A 17958-nucleotide genomic window follows, 5' to 3' on the forward strand; every position below is an offset into this window, starting at 1 on the left:
TCAGTTTTTCTTCCTGAAGTTTATTCCAAGACCACGGAGCTAGAAAACTGAATGCGTTTTTTTTCCAAATTCCCATACAAACCCTAGGAACTGCAGCACGGCTGCCAGCATCCAGAGCTGTCCAGCGCTCGCTAGAGCTGAGCAGAAAATTCAGTGACAAACTATCGACTATCTAGGAAGAGGTGCCGATAGACTTCTGGTTGAAACACTTGCCAATATCTTCAATTTTAAATATTCTAAGGAGCAAATAGAGAAGCAGACAATATCAACGACATCATTTTATTTGTTAATGTATTTTTTTGACGGCTCGTTGACTATTTCAGCCTTGACTATTGGAGCCTGTCGGATGAGTAGAGGCTCTGCCCCTGATCCGATGCCTGGGTCTGTGTGAGTGAGAGGATGCAGCCGGTGTGTGACGAGGGTGTAATGTGTTGACCCACAGAATGAGTGGATTACCTGCCTAAATCAGCTGGGTTTACATTCCAGTTAATGATTGAAAACCACAGGAAAATCCCATCTGTTCCACAGCGTGTTTAAAAAAACCTGGAAACTCACAAAACAGCAGTTACAAATATTTGCCATAAAGAATATCTGAGGGGGGGGTGGTGAAGGAGCGTCCTGTTTTTAAATGTGATTTTAAAAGACCAGACTGTGCCAGCGTTCCTGATAGGACTCTGGACGGAGTTGCACAGGATATCTGGTGCTAAGTTAAAGAAAGCATTCCAAATTAAGGTTAAACATTTCACAAATGAAACCGAATTTTATTGTAAAGGTCATTTAAACTGCATTTATGAAGAATAACAAATAACAAGGGGGCTGGAGATCTCCGAAGGGCTACAGTGTTAAAATAACAGCTGCATTGCTTTCTGTTGTACAATACAGTCGACTCCTCCGTTCCACCTGGCCTCAGACCCAGGCTAGTCTGGTGATACCAGTGTCCAGTGCGCGTGAATCTCTGGATTGCAGTGTGCAGCTGGTGCGTGACTCTGTGTGTGTGAAGAAGGGGGCAGGGTTGAGGCGTCTGTGTGCTAGCTGCACAAACACCCGTCTGCACTTTAAAAAGATAAGTCTGTGATCGGTCACAATGGCTCTCCTGTGAGCTGCAAAACCCTTTAGCATGTTTACACTGCCTGGGAACATGTTCCTAATACCTGATTGGGTGAGTCACCGTTTGCCAGCCTTGACTTTATATGGATATCGCAGACTGAGGTACAGTTATATTGTATAACAGCAGATCACATTGCATTCGTTTTGTACTTAAGACCGATACAGTATACTTACGTAAAACAGCAAAACATTCAGCCACAAAACTGGCTTGCTGAATAATGTTGTAGCATGCTACTCTTAAACATAATGCTCATGGATTTTCAGTTCATCTCATCTAATACGTATTGCTCTCCGTTCCTATCTGAAAGGCGCTCACGTTGTGTTAAGCACGATTTCTTTTCAATGCTGTTTTTTCCGTACCTCTTATTGAAATCTCTGAATGTCTTTGGCACTCTTTTTTCTTTTTCAATGCTGTACTTCCCGTTATGAAGGACTGCAGTCTAGTGAAACGCTCTGGGGAGTTTCAGTTTTGGGGAATTGAAAAAACGGTTATTTTAAATATCATTTTTCATTGCTTCAAGCATTGGCCTGTCTTCCCAGTAACCAGCGGTGTGGTCCTAATTCTGAAGGTACCAGAACACCACTAAATTATCGATTTTCTTACAAAAGAAATATTAGACGAATTCACATTTTATTTGTAGACGCAGCTTCTAGTAACACATATAAGAGGTGATGCATTTATCTCATTTCTACAAGCATCTCCACACAGTGTCTTTCTCCGTCAAGTCAGAATGCTTTACTTTATTGACGTGTGTGTGTGTGTGTGCGTGCATGCGTGTGTGTGTCCACAGTCGTAGTCCATTTGTCGTCTTCGTCAGCATTTTCAGCCTTCTTAAAGAAGCAGCTGGTAATTGAAGAAGTTCCTAATGCTCTTTCCATTGCATCAAGAGGACTGATTGAATCAGACAGGGGTGCGGGAGAGATGGGAGTCATGTGACTTAGCTTGCCTGTTATGTTCTGGCTTGACTACAGCACTGTCAGTAACCTGTCGCTGCCTTTCCTGAGACTTTTTAGAGTCCACTGCGTTCCTTTTTGATCTAGAATGCGGGAAATGGCAAAGGCATCTTTTGATGTATCTGCACAGAGAGATCAATAAATATCCTTCACCTCTACCAAAACCTGTGAGGAGAGTCGTGCTTTCAACCAGTGCCAACGTCCCTCACCTTTCACCAACTCGAATAATCATTCCGTCATCTTTACACCCACTCGGTTACCTCGGCAACCCCTTTGTGATTTGAAGGCCCCTTTTTTTAAAAACCGAGGCCTGTAAGCTGGTTACCAGGAGACCAGAGATGAGCAGAGGCTGGTTGCCACGTCGACAGATTTCATTCATTGACATTCATCAATTTTGTATTCATGTTTTGTGCTTGGGCTTTTGAATGACGCTTTTTATGAGGGTGTTTACGTAGGTAAAGAAAGCACCGTACGTCATGACATCCTAAAAAAAATGAGTGGTTCTGTGACTCAGCAAAGGAAGAGAACCGATGTTTAAAACAGCCTTCTTCATCGCAGCAGTGTGGAGTAGTGGTTAGGGCTCTGGACTCTTAACCGAAGGGTTGTGGGTTCAATCCCAGGTGGGGGACACTGCTGCTGTACCCTTGAGCAAGGTACTTTACCTAGATTTCTCCAATAAAAACCCAACTGTATAAATGGGTAATTGTATGTAAAAATAATGTGATATCTTGTAACAATTGTAAGTCGCCCTGGATAAGGGCGTCTAATAAGAAATAAAGAAGAAGAAGAAGAAGAAGAAGAAGAAGAAGAAGAAGAAGAAGAAGAAGATTTGCAGGAGCCCCTGACTGGCTGAGTTACAGGACAAAAACTACTTTCAATACATTTAGTGTGTCCAGTGACCCTTATTAGATGTGAAAATGCACAGTATATGATACTGAATTCACCACCCAGTGTTACAGAGTGTTTACAAGAAATATCTTTGCTGCATCCTGTGCATTGTCCACATCGCAGCAATAAAGGGTTAAAAGAAAACAGAATTGTTTTGATCTTTTTTTTTTTTTTAAATACAGCCCTCATGGGTCATAAATCACCCGGGGGATACAGTCCTCAACTTTTATTTTGTTCTCCAGTAGAGAGAGTGATTTTGTGTGATCAGTACCGCTGTGTATCTATGCCCTCATCCTCTCTCCCAGCAATACGCCCCTCGTTTTCAAACAGGGATCCTCTACAGCAATGCTTCCCAACCCTGTGTCTGCTGGTCTGCATTCCAAATGAGCTCTTGATTACTTAACCAGACCCTTCATTTTTTTATTATTATTTTATTATTTATTTCTTAGCCGACGCCCTTATCCAGGGCGACTTACAATTGTTTACATACAATTACGTTATTTTTTACATACAATTACCCATTAATACAGTTGGGTTTTTACTGGAGCAATCTAGGTAAAGTACCTTGCTCAAGGGTACAGCAGCAGTGTCCCCCCACCTGGGATTGAACCCACGACCCTCCGGTCAAGAGTCCAGAGCCCTAACCACTACTCCACACTGCTGCCCATTGAACTGATAATTTGCTTAATTAGACCTTTTTAATTGAACAGTTGCAGATTTCAAGGTAGCCGTAAACATTTTGAACTCTGCAACTGTTTTTAAGAGCGGAAAACAATTTAAAATGAAACAAAATGTCAGTTCAATGAAGGGTCTGGTTCAGTAATTGAGAGCTCAGCTGGAATGAAAGCCAGCAGACACACAGGGGGTCCCCCAGGACCGGGGTTGGGAAGCGCTGCTCTACAGTGTTTAAGAGGAATTCACGGTCTCCTGGTGGACCCCAAAACCAAGAAAAGTTTGATCAGATATCCCCTGGTTCTCGTTTTACTAATCCGTCCTCCTTCTCGGAATAACTCCGGATCTCCGTGTTCTTTTATAAATTATTATTAATTGTTTATTTAGCAGACGCCTTTATCCAAGGCGACTTAGAGACAAGGGTGTGTGAACTATGCATCAGCTGCAGAGTCACTTACAACTACGTCTCACCCGAAAGACGGAGCACAAGGAGGTGAAGTGACTTGCTCAGGGTCACACAATGAGTCAGTGGCTGAGGTGGGATTTGAACGGGGGACCTCCTGGTTACAAGCCCTTTTCTTTAACCACTGGACCACACAGCCTCAATCACGTGGTGTGTTGCTGTGTGGGCTGGCAGGCTCTGCCCCCATGTGTGAGTATCTGTCTGTATTTGTGATGCAGGACACCGCTGGTCAGGAGAGGTATCGCACCATCACGACCGCCTACTACAGAGGAGCCATGGGATTCCTGCTGACGTATGACATCACCAACCAGGAGTCCTTCAACGCAGTGCAAGACTGGTGAGTGAGAGCGCCCCGACCCCTGCCTGACCCCATTACATCACGGAAACACTTGTAAGAACTGACCACAGTAAATTCACGCTGAATTGGTTTTGCAGTTTGCCTATGCTGTTTTCACATCCTTCTGCCGTGTGTATACCATGGTTACCCAAGAAGCACATTCTGCATCATGTGCTGTCCGTATCACGGTTAGGGGGCTGTGTTTTAATTTCGTTAGGGTTAAACACTTTAAACTTTAACGCACTGGGAACGTTTGTTCGTAAAAGTCATCTTAAAAAATCCTCCATCTCCTTTTTGCACTTGATCTTTTGATATTGAGTAAGGGTGTAACGATACACTCATGTCGTGATGCAGGACGTATCGTGATACACTGGCTGCAGTACTCACTGTATCACGATGCATGTGATGGGCTACTTGTATGATGCACAGTAAGATCAAAAGATCATTTAATGAGAGACTGTTTTGTTTAAAAGACAAGCCTGCAATGAGACAGGAGAAACATGTATTCATGACAGCTATAAAACACTTCATTCAAGAACTGTTTGAGCTGCAGAGAGCTCTGCCGTTGGAGCACCGCAGTACAAACAGCACCCTCCTCTATTACGGTACAACAAGAAGGACCCGGGCCTCGCTGATACACAGTGAAGCGTTTTTACCCCTAACGCTTCACTCCTCTTCAGGACTCTCTGTTTTTCTTGTCTCTCAGGGCGACGCAGATCAAGACCTATTCCTGGGACAATGCGCAGGTCATTTTAGTCGGTAACAAGTGTGACCTGGAAGATGACCGGGTCATCCCAGCAGAGGAAGGCAGGAGGCTGTCTGACGAGCTAGGTGGGTTTGGAACTCAATAAAACAGCGCTTTGGGATTTAGACGGAGCTTGTGTGACCAGTGGCAGTGGCCAGTGTTGAGGAGTAATGCATTACTGCAATCTGAAAATTGTAGATATTTCAGAGCACTAGAAAAGCCTACAAATAGTGGTACTTGCTTCCTTACTAAAACGGAGTGCTGTTGTTTGTTAAAGGCAAGCAAGCAAAATCCCCCAGCAGCTGCTGCCAACATTCTCTGTCTCTGTGTTGTGACTTGCCCATACATTGAGACTGCACGTCTGCATCCACTGAATTGGTTGGAAGTGTAAGGCAAAGCTTTGCCAAGTTATACAGATGTGGAAATCAATTAGAAACGGATACACAAGGGCATCTGGCATTCTTTAATAAAGGCCTGCTATAATCTGCACGTTCATTGTCTTTAAATGTTATTTGTCTCAAGTGTGTGTTTGTTTTGTTTTCTTAACCCAAGTGCAATGCACACAGGACAGAGAAGGGATAAAGAAATCCTATCTGCAGAGTGAAGACACATAGTTTGCGTCCCTTGCGTTGTGCTGTAGTTCATTTAAACAAGGTTTTTTTTTTTTCTCTCTGTAATTGTCCAGTATGCATTGGCCCCTAAAGAGGTGAGTTTTGCGGTGACCCCTCAATTTCCTGATTTCCGTGAATCTGGTAGACCCCTAGCTGTAAGGGCTTTGACTGAAATGAGTCCTGATAATTCCTTCAAGGAGTTTTGTTCATAAAGACGTTCATGAGAGTCGCCCTAATGCGACGAAATGGTTTGAAATGAGACTAGTTCATTTCCATCAGCAGCAGATCCTGAGATCAAATCCATTTCAATGAGACTCCGTGTGTCTGTGTGTTTGTCTGCCTGTCTGTGTGTCTGTCTGTCTTCCTGTCTGTGTGCGTCTGTCTGTCTGTGTGTGTGTGTGTGTGTGTGTGTCTGTGTGTCTGTCTGCCCTGTTAGGATTGCAGGCTGCAGAACTGCATCTCTCCACACTGATACCTTATAAGCGTCCGATGCGAAGGACTGCAGAAAAATATCTAGGCTACATGAGGGCTGTAAATACACTGTCGGAGAAAAATTGAGAATTGGTGAATTGATTTGATTGCAGACTGCAGATGGAACCGACTGCAGCCCCAGTTTGATACTGGGAACGAGATGAGATTGAGTGTCACACACTGGCTTCATGGTGCAGCTGGAAATGTATTGTTTCTTTTTATTTTTTATTTTTACTACTTCTGCGACTTGAATTGATTTGATTTTGTGTTTTCAGGTTTTGAGTTTTTCGAAGCCAGTGCGAAGGACAACATCAACGTGAAGCAGGTGTTTGAGAGGCTGGTGGACATTATCTGCGAGAAGATGAACGAGAGTCTGGATTCGGACCCCACTGTCATGAGCAATAAGACCCCCACGCTGAACGAGAGCCCGCCTCCCAGCCAGGGGGGCTGTGCCTGCTAGAGACCCCCTTCAAACAACAATCTCATCACTGCACCTGCCAGAGACCCCTCCAAACAACAATCTCATCACTGCACCTGCCAGAGACCCCTCCAAACAACAATCTCATCACTGCACCTGCTAGAGACCCCTCCAAACAACAATCTCATCACTGCACCTGCTAGAGACCCCTCTAAACAACAATCTCATCACTGCACCTGCTAGAGACCCCTCTAAACAACAATCTCATCATTGCACCTGCTAGAGACCCCTCCAAACAACAATCTCATCACTGCACCTGCCAGAGACCCCTCCAAACAACAATCTCATCACTGCACCTGCTAGAGACCCCTCTAAACAACAATCTCATCACTGCACCTGCTAGAGACCCCTCCAAGCAACAATCTCATCACTGCACCTGCTAGAGACCCCTCCAAACAACAATCTCATCACTGCACCTGCTAGAGACCCCTCCAAACAACAATCTCATCACTGCACCTGCTCGAGACCCCTCCAAACAACAATCTCATCACTGCACCTGCTAGAGACCCCTCTAAACAACAATCTCATCACTGCACCTGCTAGAGACCCCTCTAAACAACAATCTCATCACTGCACCTGCTAGACTGAGACCCCTCTAAACAACAATCTCATCACTGCACCTGCTAGACTGAGACCCCTCCAAACAACAATCTCATCACTGCACCTGCTAGAGACCCCTCCAAACAACAATCTCATCACTGCACCTGCTAGACTGAGACCCCTCTAAACAACAATCTCATCACTGCACCTGCTAGACTGAGACCCCTCCAAACAACAATCTCATCACTGCACCTGCTAGACTGAGACCCCTCCAAACAACAATCTCATCACTGCACCTGCTAGAGACCCCTCCAAACAACAATCTCATCACTGCACCTGCTAGAGACCCCTCCAAACAACAATCTCATCACTGCACCTGCTAGAGACCCCTCCAAGCAACAATCTCATCACTGCACCTGCTCGAGACCCCTCTAAACAACAATCTCATCACTGCACCTGCTAGACTGAGACCCCTCCAAACAACAATCTCATCACTGCACCTGCTAGAGACCCCTCCAAACAACAATCTCATCACTGCACCTGCTAGAGACCCCTCCAAACAACAATCTCATCACTGCACCTGCTCGAGACCCCTCCAAACAACAATCTCATCACTGCACCTGCTAGAGACCCCTCCAAGCAACAATCTCATCACTGCACCTGCTCGAGACCCCTCTAAACAACAATCTCATCACTGCACCTGCTAGAGACCCCTCCAAACAACAATCTCATCACTGCACCTGCTAGAGACCCCTCTAAACAACAATCTCATCACTGCACCTGCTAGAGACCCCTCCAAACAACAATCTCATCACTGCACCTGCTCGAGACCCCTCCAAACAACAATCTCATCACTGCACCTGCTAGAGACCCCTCTAAACTACTCTCTGCACTTGCAAAACCACCTGACTCTCCCACCCCCCAGGCCATCGCTCAGCCCCCTTGCAGAGGAGGTTGTGAAACTGATGCCATTGCAGCTCTACCACAGAGCCAGCCTCCTGTAAGAAACAGTAGAGCAGCTTGAGCCGTTGCAGTTTCATTTTCTGTTTGACGCAATTCCAGATACTGGGTTAAAATCTAGTCAAGTGTTTTGTGGGGTTCTAAAGATTCCTGCTCAAGGTTGGAACCCTAGTATTGTAAGTCAGGTGCCCATTGTAAACGCGAGATCAGCCGTCCGTATCATCGCACGCAGTATTGCTGACGATTTTCAGAACGTGCTGTGCCAATGTTTGTAGCAATGCGATGAACACATGTAAGTGCCATGCTGGTTAGAGCGGGCTTCTATTGGAGCAGGTTACAGACCTGCTCTACCTTGAAGATCCTAGTCGTTAACACTGTGGTATCAAAAACTGCCAAAGCTTGGGTTTTTATGTCTTCAGCCAAGAATATAATTCAGATTTCAGCCCCCGCGTCTTGTTAAGAAGACTGATAGTCATTGCAGATCCTCAGTTTGTTAGTCATTCTCTCTAACATGTTGTAAGCTGTTGGGTGTTGCACAACACATAAACTCTTTCTGCCCTCGTACCATCTGACAGCGATTTTAATGTACAGCTCTGGCCAAAGGTTTTGCATCACCTACAATTTTAGGATTGAGAGATTAATTATATATATTAAAAAAAACTATATGAACGTAATTTAGATCTTTTATTTAACATCATGTAAGAAACTACAAAATTATATCACAACAGTCTAGCGGAAGCCATAATAGTAGCACAGTATTTCATGTTAGGTTTTGAGATGTCACAGTTTTCGGTCTGTAATTCAATATGTTAACGTGACATTATTCAGCAGCTTTCATATTTGGAGGGGGATCTAAATATCTGCACAGGCTGCTGGCAGACTTTTTTCAGTTTGTCATTTAGATTACAGTAGATGGGAGTCCCCCGTGTGGACCTGGAAGAAAAGTTCAGTATTTTCACACTGCTGCTGATCCGTCGCAGTGCTACGGTCAGTACCAGGCAGGCAGGCGCTGTGCTATCGGGATCACTGTGCTGTGCAGCGCCATTGTGTTTGCATTGCTGGTAGTGCTGTGGTCTGTGCATGGTTCTGCTAGCTGGGGTGTCTTCAGGAGGTTATAATGACACACATTTCTGTACCATTTCAGCAGGAGAAATTTGTGTGTCCCCTCCCCTGGGCTCGCTTCTAGCTTGGCTGTGACCAGGGCGAGGCTATGTGTTGCAGTGTTGTGTCTATTCAGGCTATTGCAGGAGCTCTTTTAGAGCAATATCGCCACCTGCTGGGCAGCCTTTTTAATTGCATGATTTAAGATGCCCTTACCTACAGATTAAGCTTTACAATACTGCTCAGAGATTGAAGTGGGACTAGACACAGGAGAAACGTCTTCACACAGAGAGCAGTGAGGGGATGGGATGGGTTACCTAGTCATGTTGCTGAAGGAGACTCTTCTTCACACAGAGAGTGGTGAGGGGATGGGATGGGTTACCTAGTCATGTTGCTGAAGGAGACTCTTCTTCACACAGAGAGTGGGGAGGGGATGGAATGGGTTACCTAGTCATGTTGCTGAAGGAGACTCTTCTTCACACAGAGAGTGGGGAGGGGATGGAATGGGTTACCTAGTCATGTTGCTGAAGGAGACTCTTCTTCACACAGAGAGTGGTGAGGGGATGGAATGGGTTACCTAGTCATGTTGCTGAAGGAGACTCTTCTTCACACAGAGAGTGGGGAGGGGATGGAATGGGTTACCTAGTCATGTTGCTGAAGGAGACTCTTCTTCACACAGAGAGTGGGGAGGGGATGGAATGGGTTACCTAGTCATGTTGCTGAAGGACACTCTTCTTCACACAGAGAGTGGTGAGGGGATGGGATGGGTTACCTAGTCATGTTGCTGAAGGAGACTCTTCTTCACACAGAGAGTGGGGAGGGGATGGAATGGGTTACCTAGTCATGTTGCTGAAGGAGACTCTTCTTCACACAGAGAGTGGGGAGGGGATGGAATGGGTTACCTAGTCATGTTGCTGAAGGAGACTCTTCTTCACACAGAGAGTGGGGAGGGGATGGAATGGGTTACCTAGTCATGTTGCTGAAGGAGACTCTTCTTCACACAGAGAGCAGTGAGGGGATGGGATGGGTTACCTAGTCATGTTGCTGAAGGAGACTCTTCTTCACACAGAGAGTGGTGAGGGGATGGAATGGGTTACCTAGTCATGTTGCTGAAGGAGACTCTTCTTCACACAGAGAGTGGGGAGGGGATGGAATGGGTTACCTAGTCATGTTGCTGAAGGAGACTCTTCTTCACACAGAGAGCAGTGAGGGGATGGGATGGGTTACCTAGTCATGTTGCTGAAGGAGACTCTTCTTCACACAGAGAGTGGGGAGGGGATGGAATGGGTGACCTAGTCATGTTGTTGATGCTGAATCACTGGGATTCTTAAAGGCAGGACCACATTTTGAAATCAACCAGCTACTGGGGACCGGACTGGCATTAATGTGGGCGAACGGTAATGAAGAACTCAGATGGTGAATATTAGCATCGCTGCCTTTGAGCCACCCTTTGCCTTCGTTAAATCTTATTCCTTCACAGTGTAAAACGTTTCCATTGCTTTGCTGCTTTAGTTACGAACACTGACTCTCTGGTTTTAGCTGTTAAGCAAAGACGCCTGTCTGCTCGTTTCTGTTTGAAAGCTGAATGATGCAGATTGTATGTTCTCGAACACACCGGGTCGCTCGCTGTGTGTGGTTTCTGAGGAGGCAGGGTTTCTAGCTGTGACCCTGAGACTTGCCTTAAATTGTTTTTCTGTTTTATTGTGCTTGTTCTTAAAGTTTTTGTTTTCTTTGCACCTGTATTGTTTGTGAGTCATTCATTCATTCTCAAAAGGACTGCTGACCAAGACTTTCAAATCCGTTTTCTCACCTATTTCCTCAGCAACATTATTACCCCTTTGTGTGCTGTTCTCGTTGTTTGCACACACACACACACATATATATATATAATATACATTTTTTATGAAATGCAACTCAATCATTTCTTCCTGGTTCCTCATCACTTCCCGTGCTGAAGGGACGTCTTGCTCCAGTAGTCTTGCTGCAATCCGAACATGGGAAGTGATCACCTACCAGGAAGCAGTGTCTTCAGTTTTTGGTTGATGCACATCCAAGTGCTAATAAGAGGAAAGAAGAAGGAAACGAAAGCCTTGGTTAGTTTAGTGCTTTTTATGAGCAAGTAGCTTCAGACGACGATGTTCCAGTTTGAAGTTTCCCTTGCCTTTTTGTGATATTTGCCGTTGCTCGGATATAGAGTTTAATGGGTCTTGTCTGTGTAAAGTGGGCTGGTGCTTTTCCCAGTTTTGAAAGCTGCCAGCAGTGCTGCAGTCAGTCGCACGTCCGCTCCGGGCAGTGGATTGTTGTGTCTGCCAGGGGAGCCCCCGTTTCACTCCCTTTGCTTTACGCATGTGCAGTTTTCACTGCGGCTTTATTCATGTAAAACCCGAGTGCTTCCCTTTTTAAATCATGTTCTTGCAACGCTGTGTTTTAAACATTGCCATTCGCTGTTCAGTCCGCATTGTAGTCCTTGGATCAGATAGAGTGATAACTGATCTCCTTGTTGTAATGGATCGCCCCCTAGTGGCTGAGGAGTTAACAACACTGACATCCAGCAGCAGACCCCAGCTTGCCTCTCTCCACTACACAGCTCGAAGTTGAGCTTAGTATTAAGATGTCTGTTTAATTCAATGGGCTAAGATGCCAAATCCTTACTAAGTGTAAGAGATACCGGGTAAGTTTCAGGGGCTTTTCGAAACGGTTAACTTACCCAGAGCTACTCCGAATAACTGCAAATATCAGACCAAGGCAAGAGAAAGGGACTTCTAGAATCTGGTGCAACCAAAGACTGACCCGAAACCGATTGTTCAGGTCAAGTGTTCTAAGTGAGCACTCTGTGCGAGGTCACTTCCTGTGCTGTAGGGCACGGGACCTGATGGCAGCTATACCATCGGAGTGAGATTGACCCGAAGCACAGGAAGTGGTTCTAGGAAGCGGGTCATAATGAACGGTTTGGCGCTCTGCTCGGTTCTTGGGGTTTCACTGTGTTCAAATAAAATGCCAAAACACTATTCTGTCTTGTGATGTATGTTTTTATTTAGGTCTTGAATGTGTTTAATTTTATCAGACAGAAAAAAATTATATATATTAAAAAAAAGGTTAAAAAAAATAAAGATTGCATTCATGAAGCAAAAAAAAAGGCTATATTGTTTTCTTTCTTGAACTAAAATCCACTTCCCTCTCGTTTCAAACAGCATTCCCCAAGTGTGCGAAAAAAACCCAAACAAAACACCTACACTGGGCAGAGATGAAATAGTGCCGGGACAAAGATAGATTTTGAGTTTTCTATCAACATTTAAACCAATATTCGATTTAGTGTTTCATTTTGAATTAGCTGGCCAAAAAAATCTGCCTTAATTATTCATCCCACGTTACATCTCTCAAGAGTAAAAAATACACCTGGCAAAATGACCTATTACAGGAAGTAGAGAAACAATGTTCTGTACAGTCCAGTGTTATTTATTTCAGCCGTCATTTACTGTATGCATTTGGTTTCCTTTGCATCTCGTTGATCCAGTCGTTTTATAAATTCTGATACAAATTCTGTACCCTTTTTGTGTTTGTGCGGACTTTTATCTTGCTATCCAGAAAACCACAGGCCTTTTTAATCACTCTAAACAAGGAGTCAGGCCTTCCTGCTCCCACTCCAGGTTGCCTAGCAACCCTTAGCCAGCAGGGCTAAAGGCCTACGTGAGTGCATTGGAGAGGCTTTGAAAAACATAAACATCGACCTGTAGCAGATTCTTCAGAGTGACAGCATGTAATAAAAGCTGATGTGGAACAACTCTGTACTGGAAAATCGGTTCAAATAACTGCAGTTCTGTAGTTTTGTAACTGATACTGCATTAGCTATTTTTAATTAAGGGCCTTGAACCTGTACAAAACCAAACATTAATATCGTACAATGTGTGTGTTTCAGTTTAAGACTACACATTCCTATTAGAGGCATTTGTATTGTGGATCTTGATATGTCGTCTTATCGTATTTTAGAAGATACTATAGGGCTTTGTTTACAGTACACGGGGCGCGGCCAGCAATAGGAACCAACATTTCGCTGCCACTTAGAGAGGGGCCCTAATTCCTGCTGCACAGGAAGCCAATCTCCAGTGTTGACCTGAGAAAGGTAACCCAAACTTTGCAAAAAGTGGTGAGGTGTTTTTTTTTGTTTACTGTGTAACAATCGAGAAAGCGGGAAACGCTTCCCTGAAGGGGTAGAGAGAGAGAGAGAGAGACGTTATCTTTGCGTGTGCAGGTTGCAGTGAATGCAGCTGATAAGAGGGTCCTGTAGCACGGACACACGGCTCCTGGCTGATAAGACCCCGCAGCTCCGAGCCTCCCTGCGTTACACACACACACACACACACACACGACGGGACAGAATGTTCTTGTTTGTGTCTCAGCATTATGAGAACGTGCCGCTCTTGAACAACAGTGAGAGGCCGACTAGGGGTGAAACTAAACGGTTTTCAGACGGTAATAAAGCTGCACGGGCACAATTATTTTAAGGAGTGTATTGCTCTCTGACTTGCAGCAATTAAAAAAAATATTAAAATACTGCAACAGTAAAATATTGATACAGTTTACTGTAAACATGACCCAACCCAACCCAGGGAACTTTTTTGACCTGAAAAAAGAAACAAGGACTAGGGGTCACAAATGGAGATTAGATAAAGGGGCATTCAGAACAGAAAATAGGAGGCACTTTTTTACACAGAGAATTGTGAGGGTCTGGAACCATTTCCCCAGTAATGTTGTTGAAGCTGAAACCCTGGGATCCTTCAAGAAGCTGCTTGATGAGATTCTGGGATCAATAAGCTACTAACAACCAAACGAGCAAGATGGGCTGAATGGGGCCTCCTCCCGTTTGGAAACTTTCTTATGTTCTTATGTTCTTATGTTCTTAACTGTGAATTATTTAATTGTCAAATACTGAAGGACCGCTGTGTTGGCATGTTATTAATTTCAAAAGTAAACATATTTACTTGTATTAAACCCCCAATTTTTTTTTGTTTTGTTTTTTAAATGCTGTGCTCGATGCATCGCTGTACACAAGATGGGACTTTTTTTTTAATCCATAACATAATGTTATCTGTGATTGATCTTAGTATCACCACCTATTAGGAAACGCACTGTGGGGTGAGTGTATAAGTACTAAGAGAAAGCACATTTCATGAGAGACGGTTCGACAGATTTTCTGAGCGTCTTCAATTTCTACACTCTAAAAGCCTTTGTTCTGTGTAATTTATCTGTAAGGCAGCAGACCGCAGTGTTGACTGTCCAGTTTGTTTACATTACCAAAAAAATGGTTAAAGCTGTAGGCACCAAATAAGACCCTGTTACGACTCTCAGAGAGTTTGTAAAGCGAGTGATATATTTTTGTAAGAGCACAGGACGCAAATCAATAAGACAATTAAAAAAAAAAAAAAAGCAGTTTCCTTCATTGTTTTTTTGTGCTAATGGCAACATTTTACAGACGACTCCAAACTGATAAAACATTGGACGATAAGGTTTACCATCTTCTTAAATACAGTAAAGAAAATCTAATGACATTGTCTATTACATCATGTATAATTATTGCATGTATCTGACTGGAAGTGGTTGCAGGCCGACGCAGCCGTTCTGAAGGAAACGCATGCAAGCGGAAGTATGACTTATGGTATGATATCTGGACGTGCTTTACAGCCTGGAACCACAAAGACACTGCTGAGGGCACCCAGGAAGTGCAGCAATAACAGACTTCCTGAGGATACGGCATGAAAACTGACAACTTTCTTTAACCCAGTGTAATACCAGAGGTCATCACTTAAAATGAAAATTCATTCACTCGATGATGATTCGTATACAATAAGTAAGTCGGTCACATATGCCCTCTGCCACGGCTGTAAATATAACATTAGAGCTATGATGAAAATGATAATGACGGTGACCTGTACCAGGGGTACGTACAGGATAGTGTAGAGCATGAAATTGCATTGAAATGCTGAATCACAGCTTGAACTAGCTCTCCAGATATCCACAACATTGTGATATACGGATGGACGGACGGACAGACAGACCATATCCCCAGAATCCAATGTCCTTGATAACGTTCACTAACGTATTTAAGGCAGTTTTTGGTATTTAAACTATACAAACTACATATTAAAAATAATGCAGCTGCAGCCTCAGGCAGGAGGGCAGTGTTATATTTTTCAGAATTGGATCGGTGTTTATTTTACGGAGGGGGTTTAGTTCATGGAGGTAACAGCTGTATTTACCGGGATTGTAATTGCGTACTTTTTTTTTTGGCAGCACTATTATGCGTTCAGTTCTAGCGATATCTCACAGGAGAGCATGAAGCTTGTTTGGAATACGTCTTTTTTTTTTATTTATTCGTTGCCAATTATTTTTTATAACTTTCTCCCAATTTGGAATAGCCAATTATTTTTAGGCTTTCAGGTGCTTGGAAACTCAATTATGACTGCCAGCCATGCTGTTTGTCCCATCAACTCCAACGCCTATCAAGTTGTGGCAGCTTTGTCTTTTTTGACCGCATCCTTCACAGCATTACCCATGCTCCATCCTGGAGCCTCCCGCGTCTGATCAAACGTAGTTTCATTTTTACACTTTGATTGACTGAAGTCAGTTGACTGATCAACGGTCAGGCTAAAAGCTTTTTGGACTTTGCATGATCTTGCAGGTCCTTTTTTCGAGCCCTTAGAGACACTTTGCACACCTTGCAAAATGCTTGAAATGGTTCTCCAGGGACCGCATGCAACCAGCCTGTAATTAAGAATGGGAAATTAAAGAATACAGCACAAAAACTCTAAGGTGTATTTTAATAATGTGTGGTACAGTGGCGGTTTCTAATGCTACGATCATTTGCATATTAAAAAAAGGCTTTTCTGTGACAGTTTTAAATATTTTAACTGGATAGGTATACATATTAAATCACTTCATTTTAGCACGTCACACTTTCTATCGACTGCTTTTAAAATTGCTGAAGATGTTGAATATTTGTGTTTGTATTGGGTTGATGCGGGCATTTCAACGATACAAAATATGGTAGCTTTCAGCTAACACAGGTTTTGTCTTCTCTAGAGTTTTAAAAATGACGTTTCTGCGCACTTCCAATTTATCTCGGGAGAGTAATAATAATAATAGTTAAGAGTTGCTAAGCAACTGTCCGGGGATTGAGCGGGAAGGATTATTATTGGGGCTCGAGCAGTCCCTTGATTTCACCTCGCGGTGTGCGTGCTAACGCGCCTGCACGTCAGCCCATCTCCTGCAACGTGGCTGTGTATTTACCGACATCATCTGCGATCTGCAACGTTGTTTGTGCCGTTGGCACACAAGGCAGTTCAATTCATGTGTTACTCGTCATCTGCTATCTCGGTAAAGAATGTTTGCAAACGTTCAAAATCTAAAAAAATCCTCTGAAAGTTTACCTTTAAAAAAAACCTTGCCCTTTCCTTCCCTCTAGGATTTCCCTGAAAACTAATAAAAAAACTCTAGATTTGGAGGGAAAACCTCTGATCTAGCAACTAGGACTGAAATGGGGAGATTAGATGAGTTTTTCAAACAGGGGCCCCCTGTTCGGGTGTCTACCTAGTTGCTTATTCTTGTGTCTTCGCTGATAATGGAGGTGCAGGGCAGGGCTGGACAAAGCTGGCCCTCGGGAGGTCCGCTCCTGGTCTTTGTTCCAGCCCTGTTCAATGTTGGACTAAAGACTTTAAGAAGCGCGCCTTTAATATTATTTCACGTTTACTTCAAAAGGCATTCTCGTTGCCCCATTACTGGCGATGCAGCAATTCTGATTCTTCATGCGATTACACTGATATTTCAATAATGCATCAATTTGGTTGACAGTAAATGGTACTATATTTTACTGTATAAGCATCCTTGACTAATTCCAGGTGTTTTAATATTGATTTTTTTTCAGACAGTGAAATAAAGAGCGAGCACTGTACTCAAACACTTTATATTTTTAAGTCCGTGTTAAGTCTTGCTCGTTTGGTTGTTAGTAGCTTATTGATCCCAGAATCTCATCAAGCAGCTTCTTGAAGGATCCCAGGGTGTCAGCTTCAACAACATTACTGGGGAGTTGGTTCCAGACCCTCACAATTCTCTGTGTAAAAAAGTGCCTCCTATTTTCTGTTCTGAATGCCCCTTTATCTAATCTCCATTTGTGACCTCTGGTCCTTGTTTCTTTTTTCAGGTCGAAAAAGTCTCCTGGGTCGACATTGTCTATACTTTTTAGGATTCTGAATGCTTGAATCAAAATTTTACAAAGACACTTCTCTGATGAGGGCTGTGTTACACATCTCAACAGCAAGACATTAGCACTGAAGAGCGCAGCTCCTAAACACAGCCAAAAAAAGTTTTATCTTTCTATCTATCTATCTATTGATCGATCTATCGATCTCTCTATCTATCTATTTGTAATTACAATCCACTCGCGATGATTGCGAACACCATACAAGTTAAGGGGAGGGGCAATTGAAACAGAAATATGAATATGAATAAATGCAGTTCCGGTAATCCCAGTTCTGTGAAAATCCTGGTTTCTGGGTCTAGATTGAAACCATTTTTCGTATCTTGTTTTCAAAATACAGTAAAACCTTTGAGCACGCTATCCCCGCCCCCTTTGTTGCT

At 43.6% G+C, this 17958-nt stretch overlaps 1 protein-coding gene across 4 annotated transcripts in view; it reads left to right on the forward strand.

Moving 5' to 3' along the window:
- Window positions 1-11063, forward strand: part of LOC117409772 (ras-related protein Rab-3D-like) — a 35727-nt gene extending 24664 nt beyond the window's left edge. For all 4 annotated transcript variants that reach the window (XM_059008323.1, XM_059008324.1, XM_059008320.1 and 1 more), the window contains exons 3-5: window positions 4303-4421; window positions 5128-5252; window positions 6524-11063. In XM_059008323.1, the coding sequence (XP_058864306.1) occupies window positions 4303-4421; window positions 5128-5252; window positions 6524-6708 (429 nt within the window). In that variant the 3' untranslated portion in view covers window positions 6709-11063. The remainder of the gene's footprint in view (window positions 1-4302; window positions 4422-5127; window positions 5253-6523) is intronic.
- The last annotated feature ends 6895 nt before the right edge of the window (window positions 11064-17958 follow it).

This window comes from Acipenser ruthenus, chromosome 36 (assembly GCF_902713425.1).
Source record: "Acipenser ruthenus chromosome 36, fAciRut3.2 maternal haplotype, whole genome shotgun sequence".
Classification (NCBI taxonomy): domain Eukaryota; kingdom Metazoa; phylum Chordata; class Actinopteri; order Acipenseriformes; family Acipenseridae; genus Acipenser; species Acipenser ruthenus.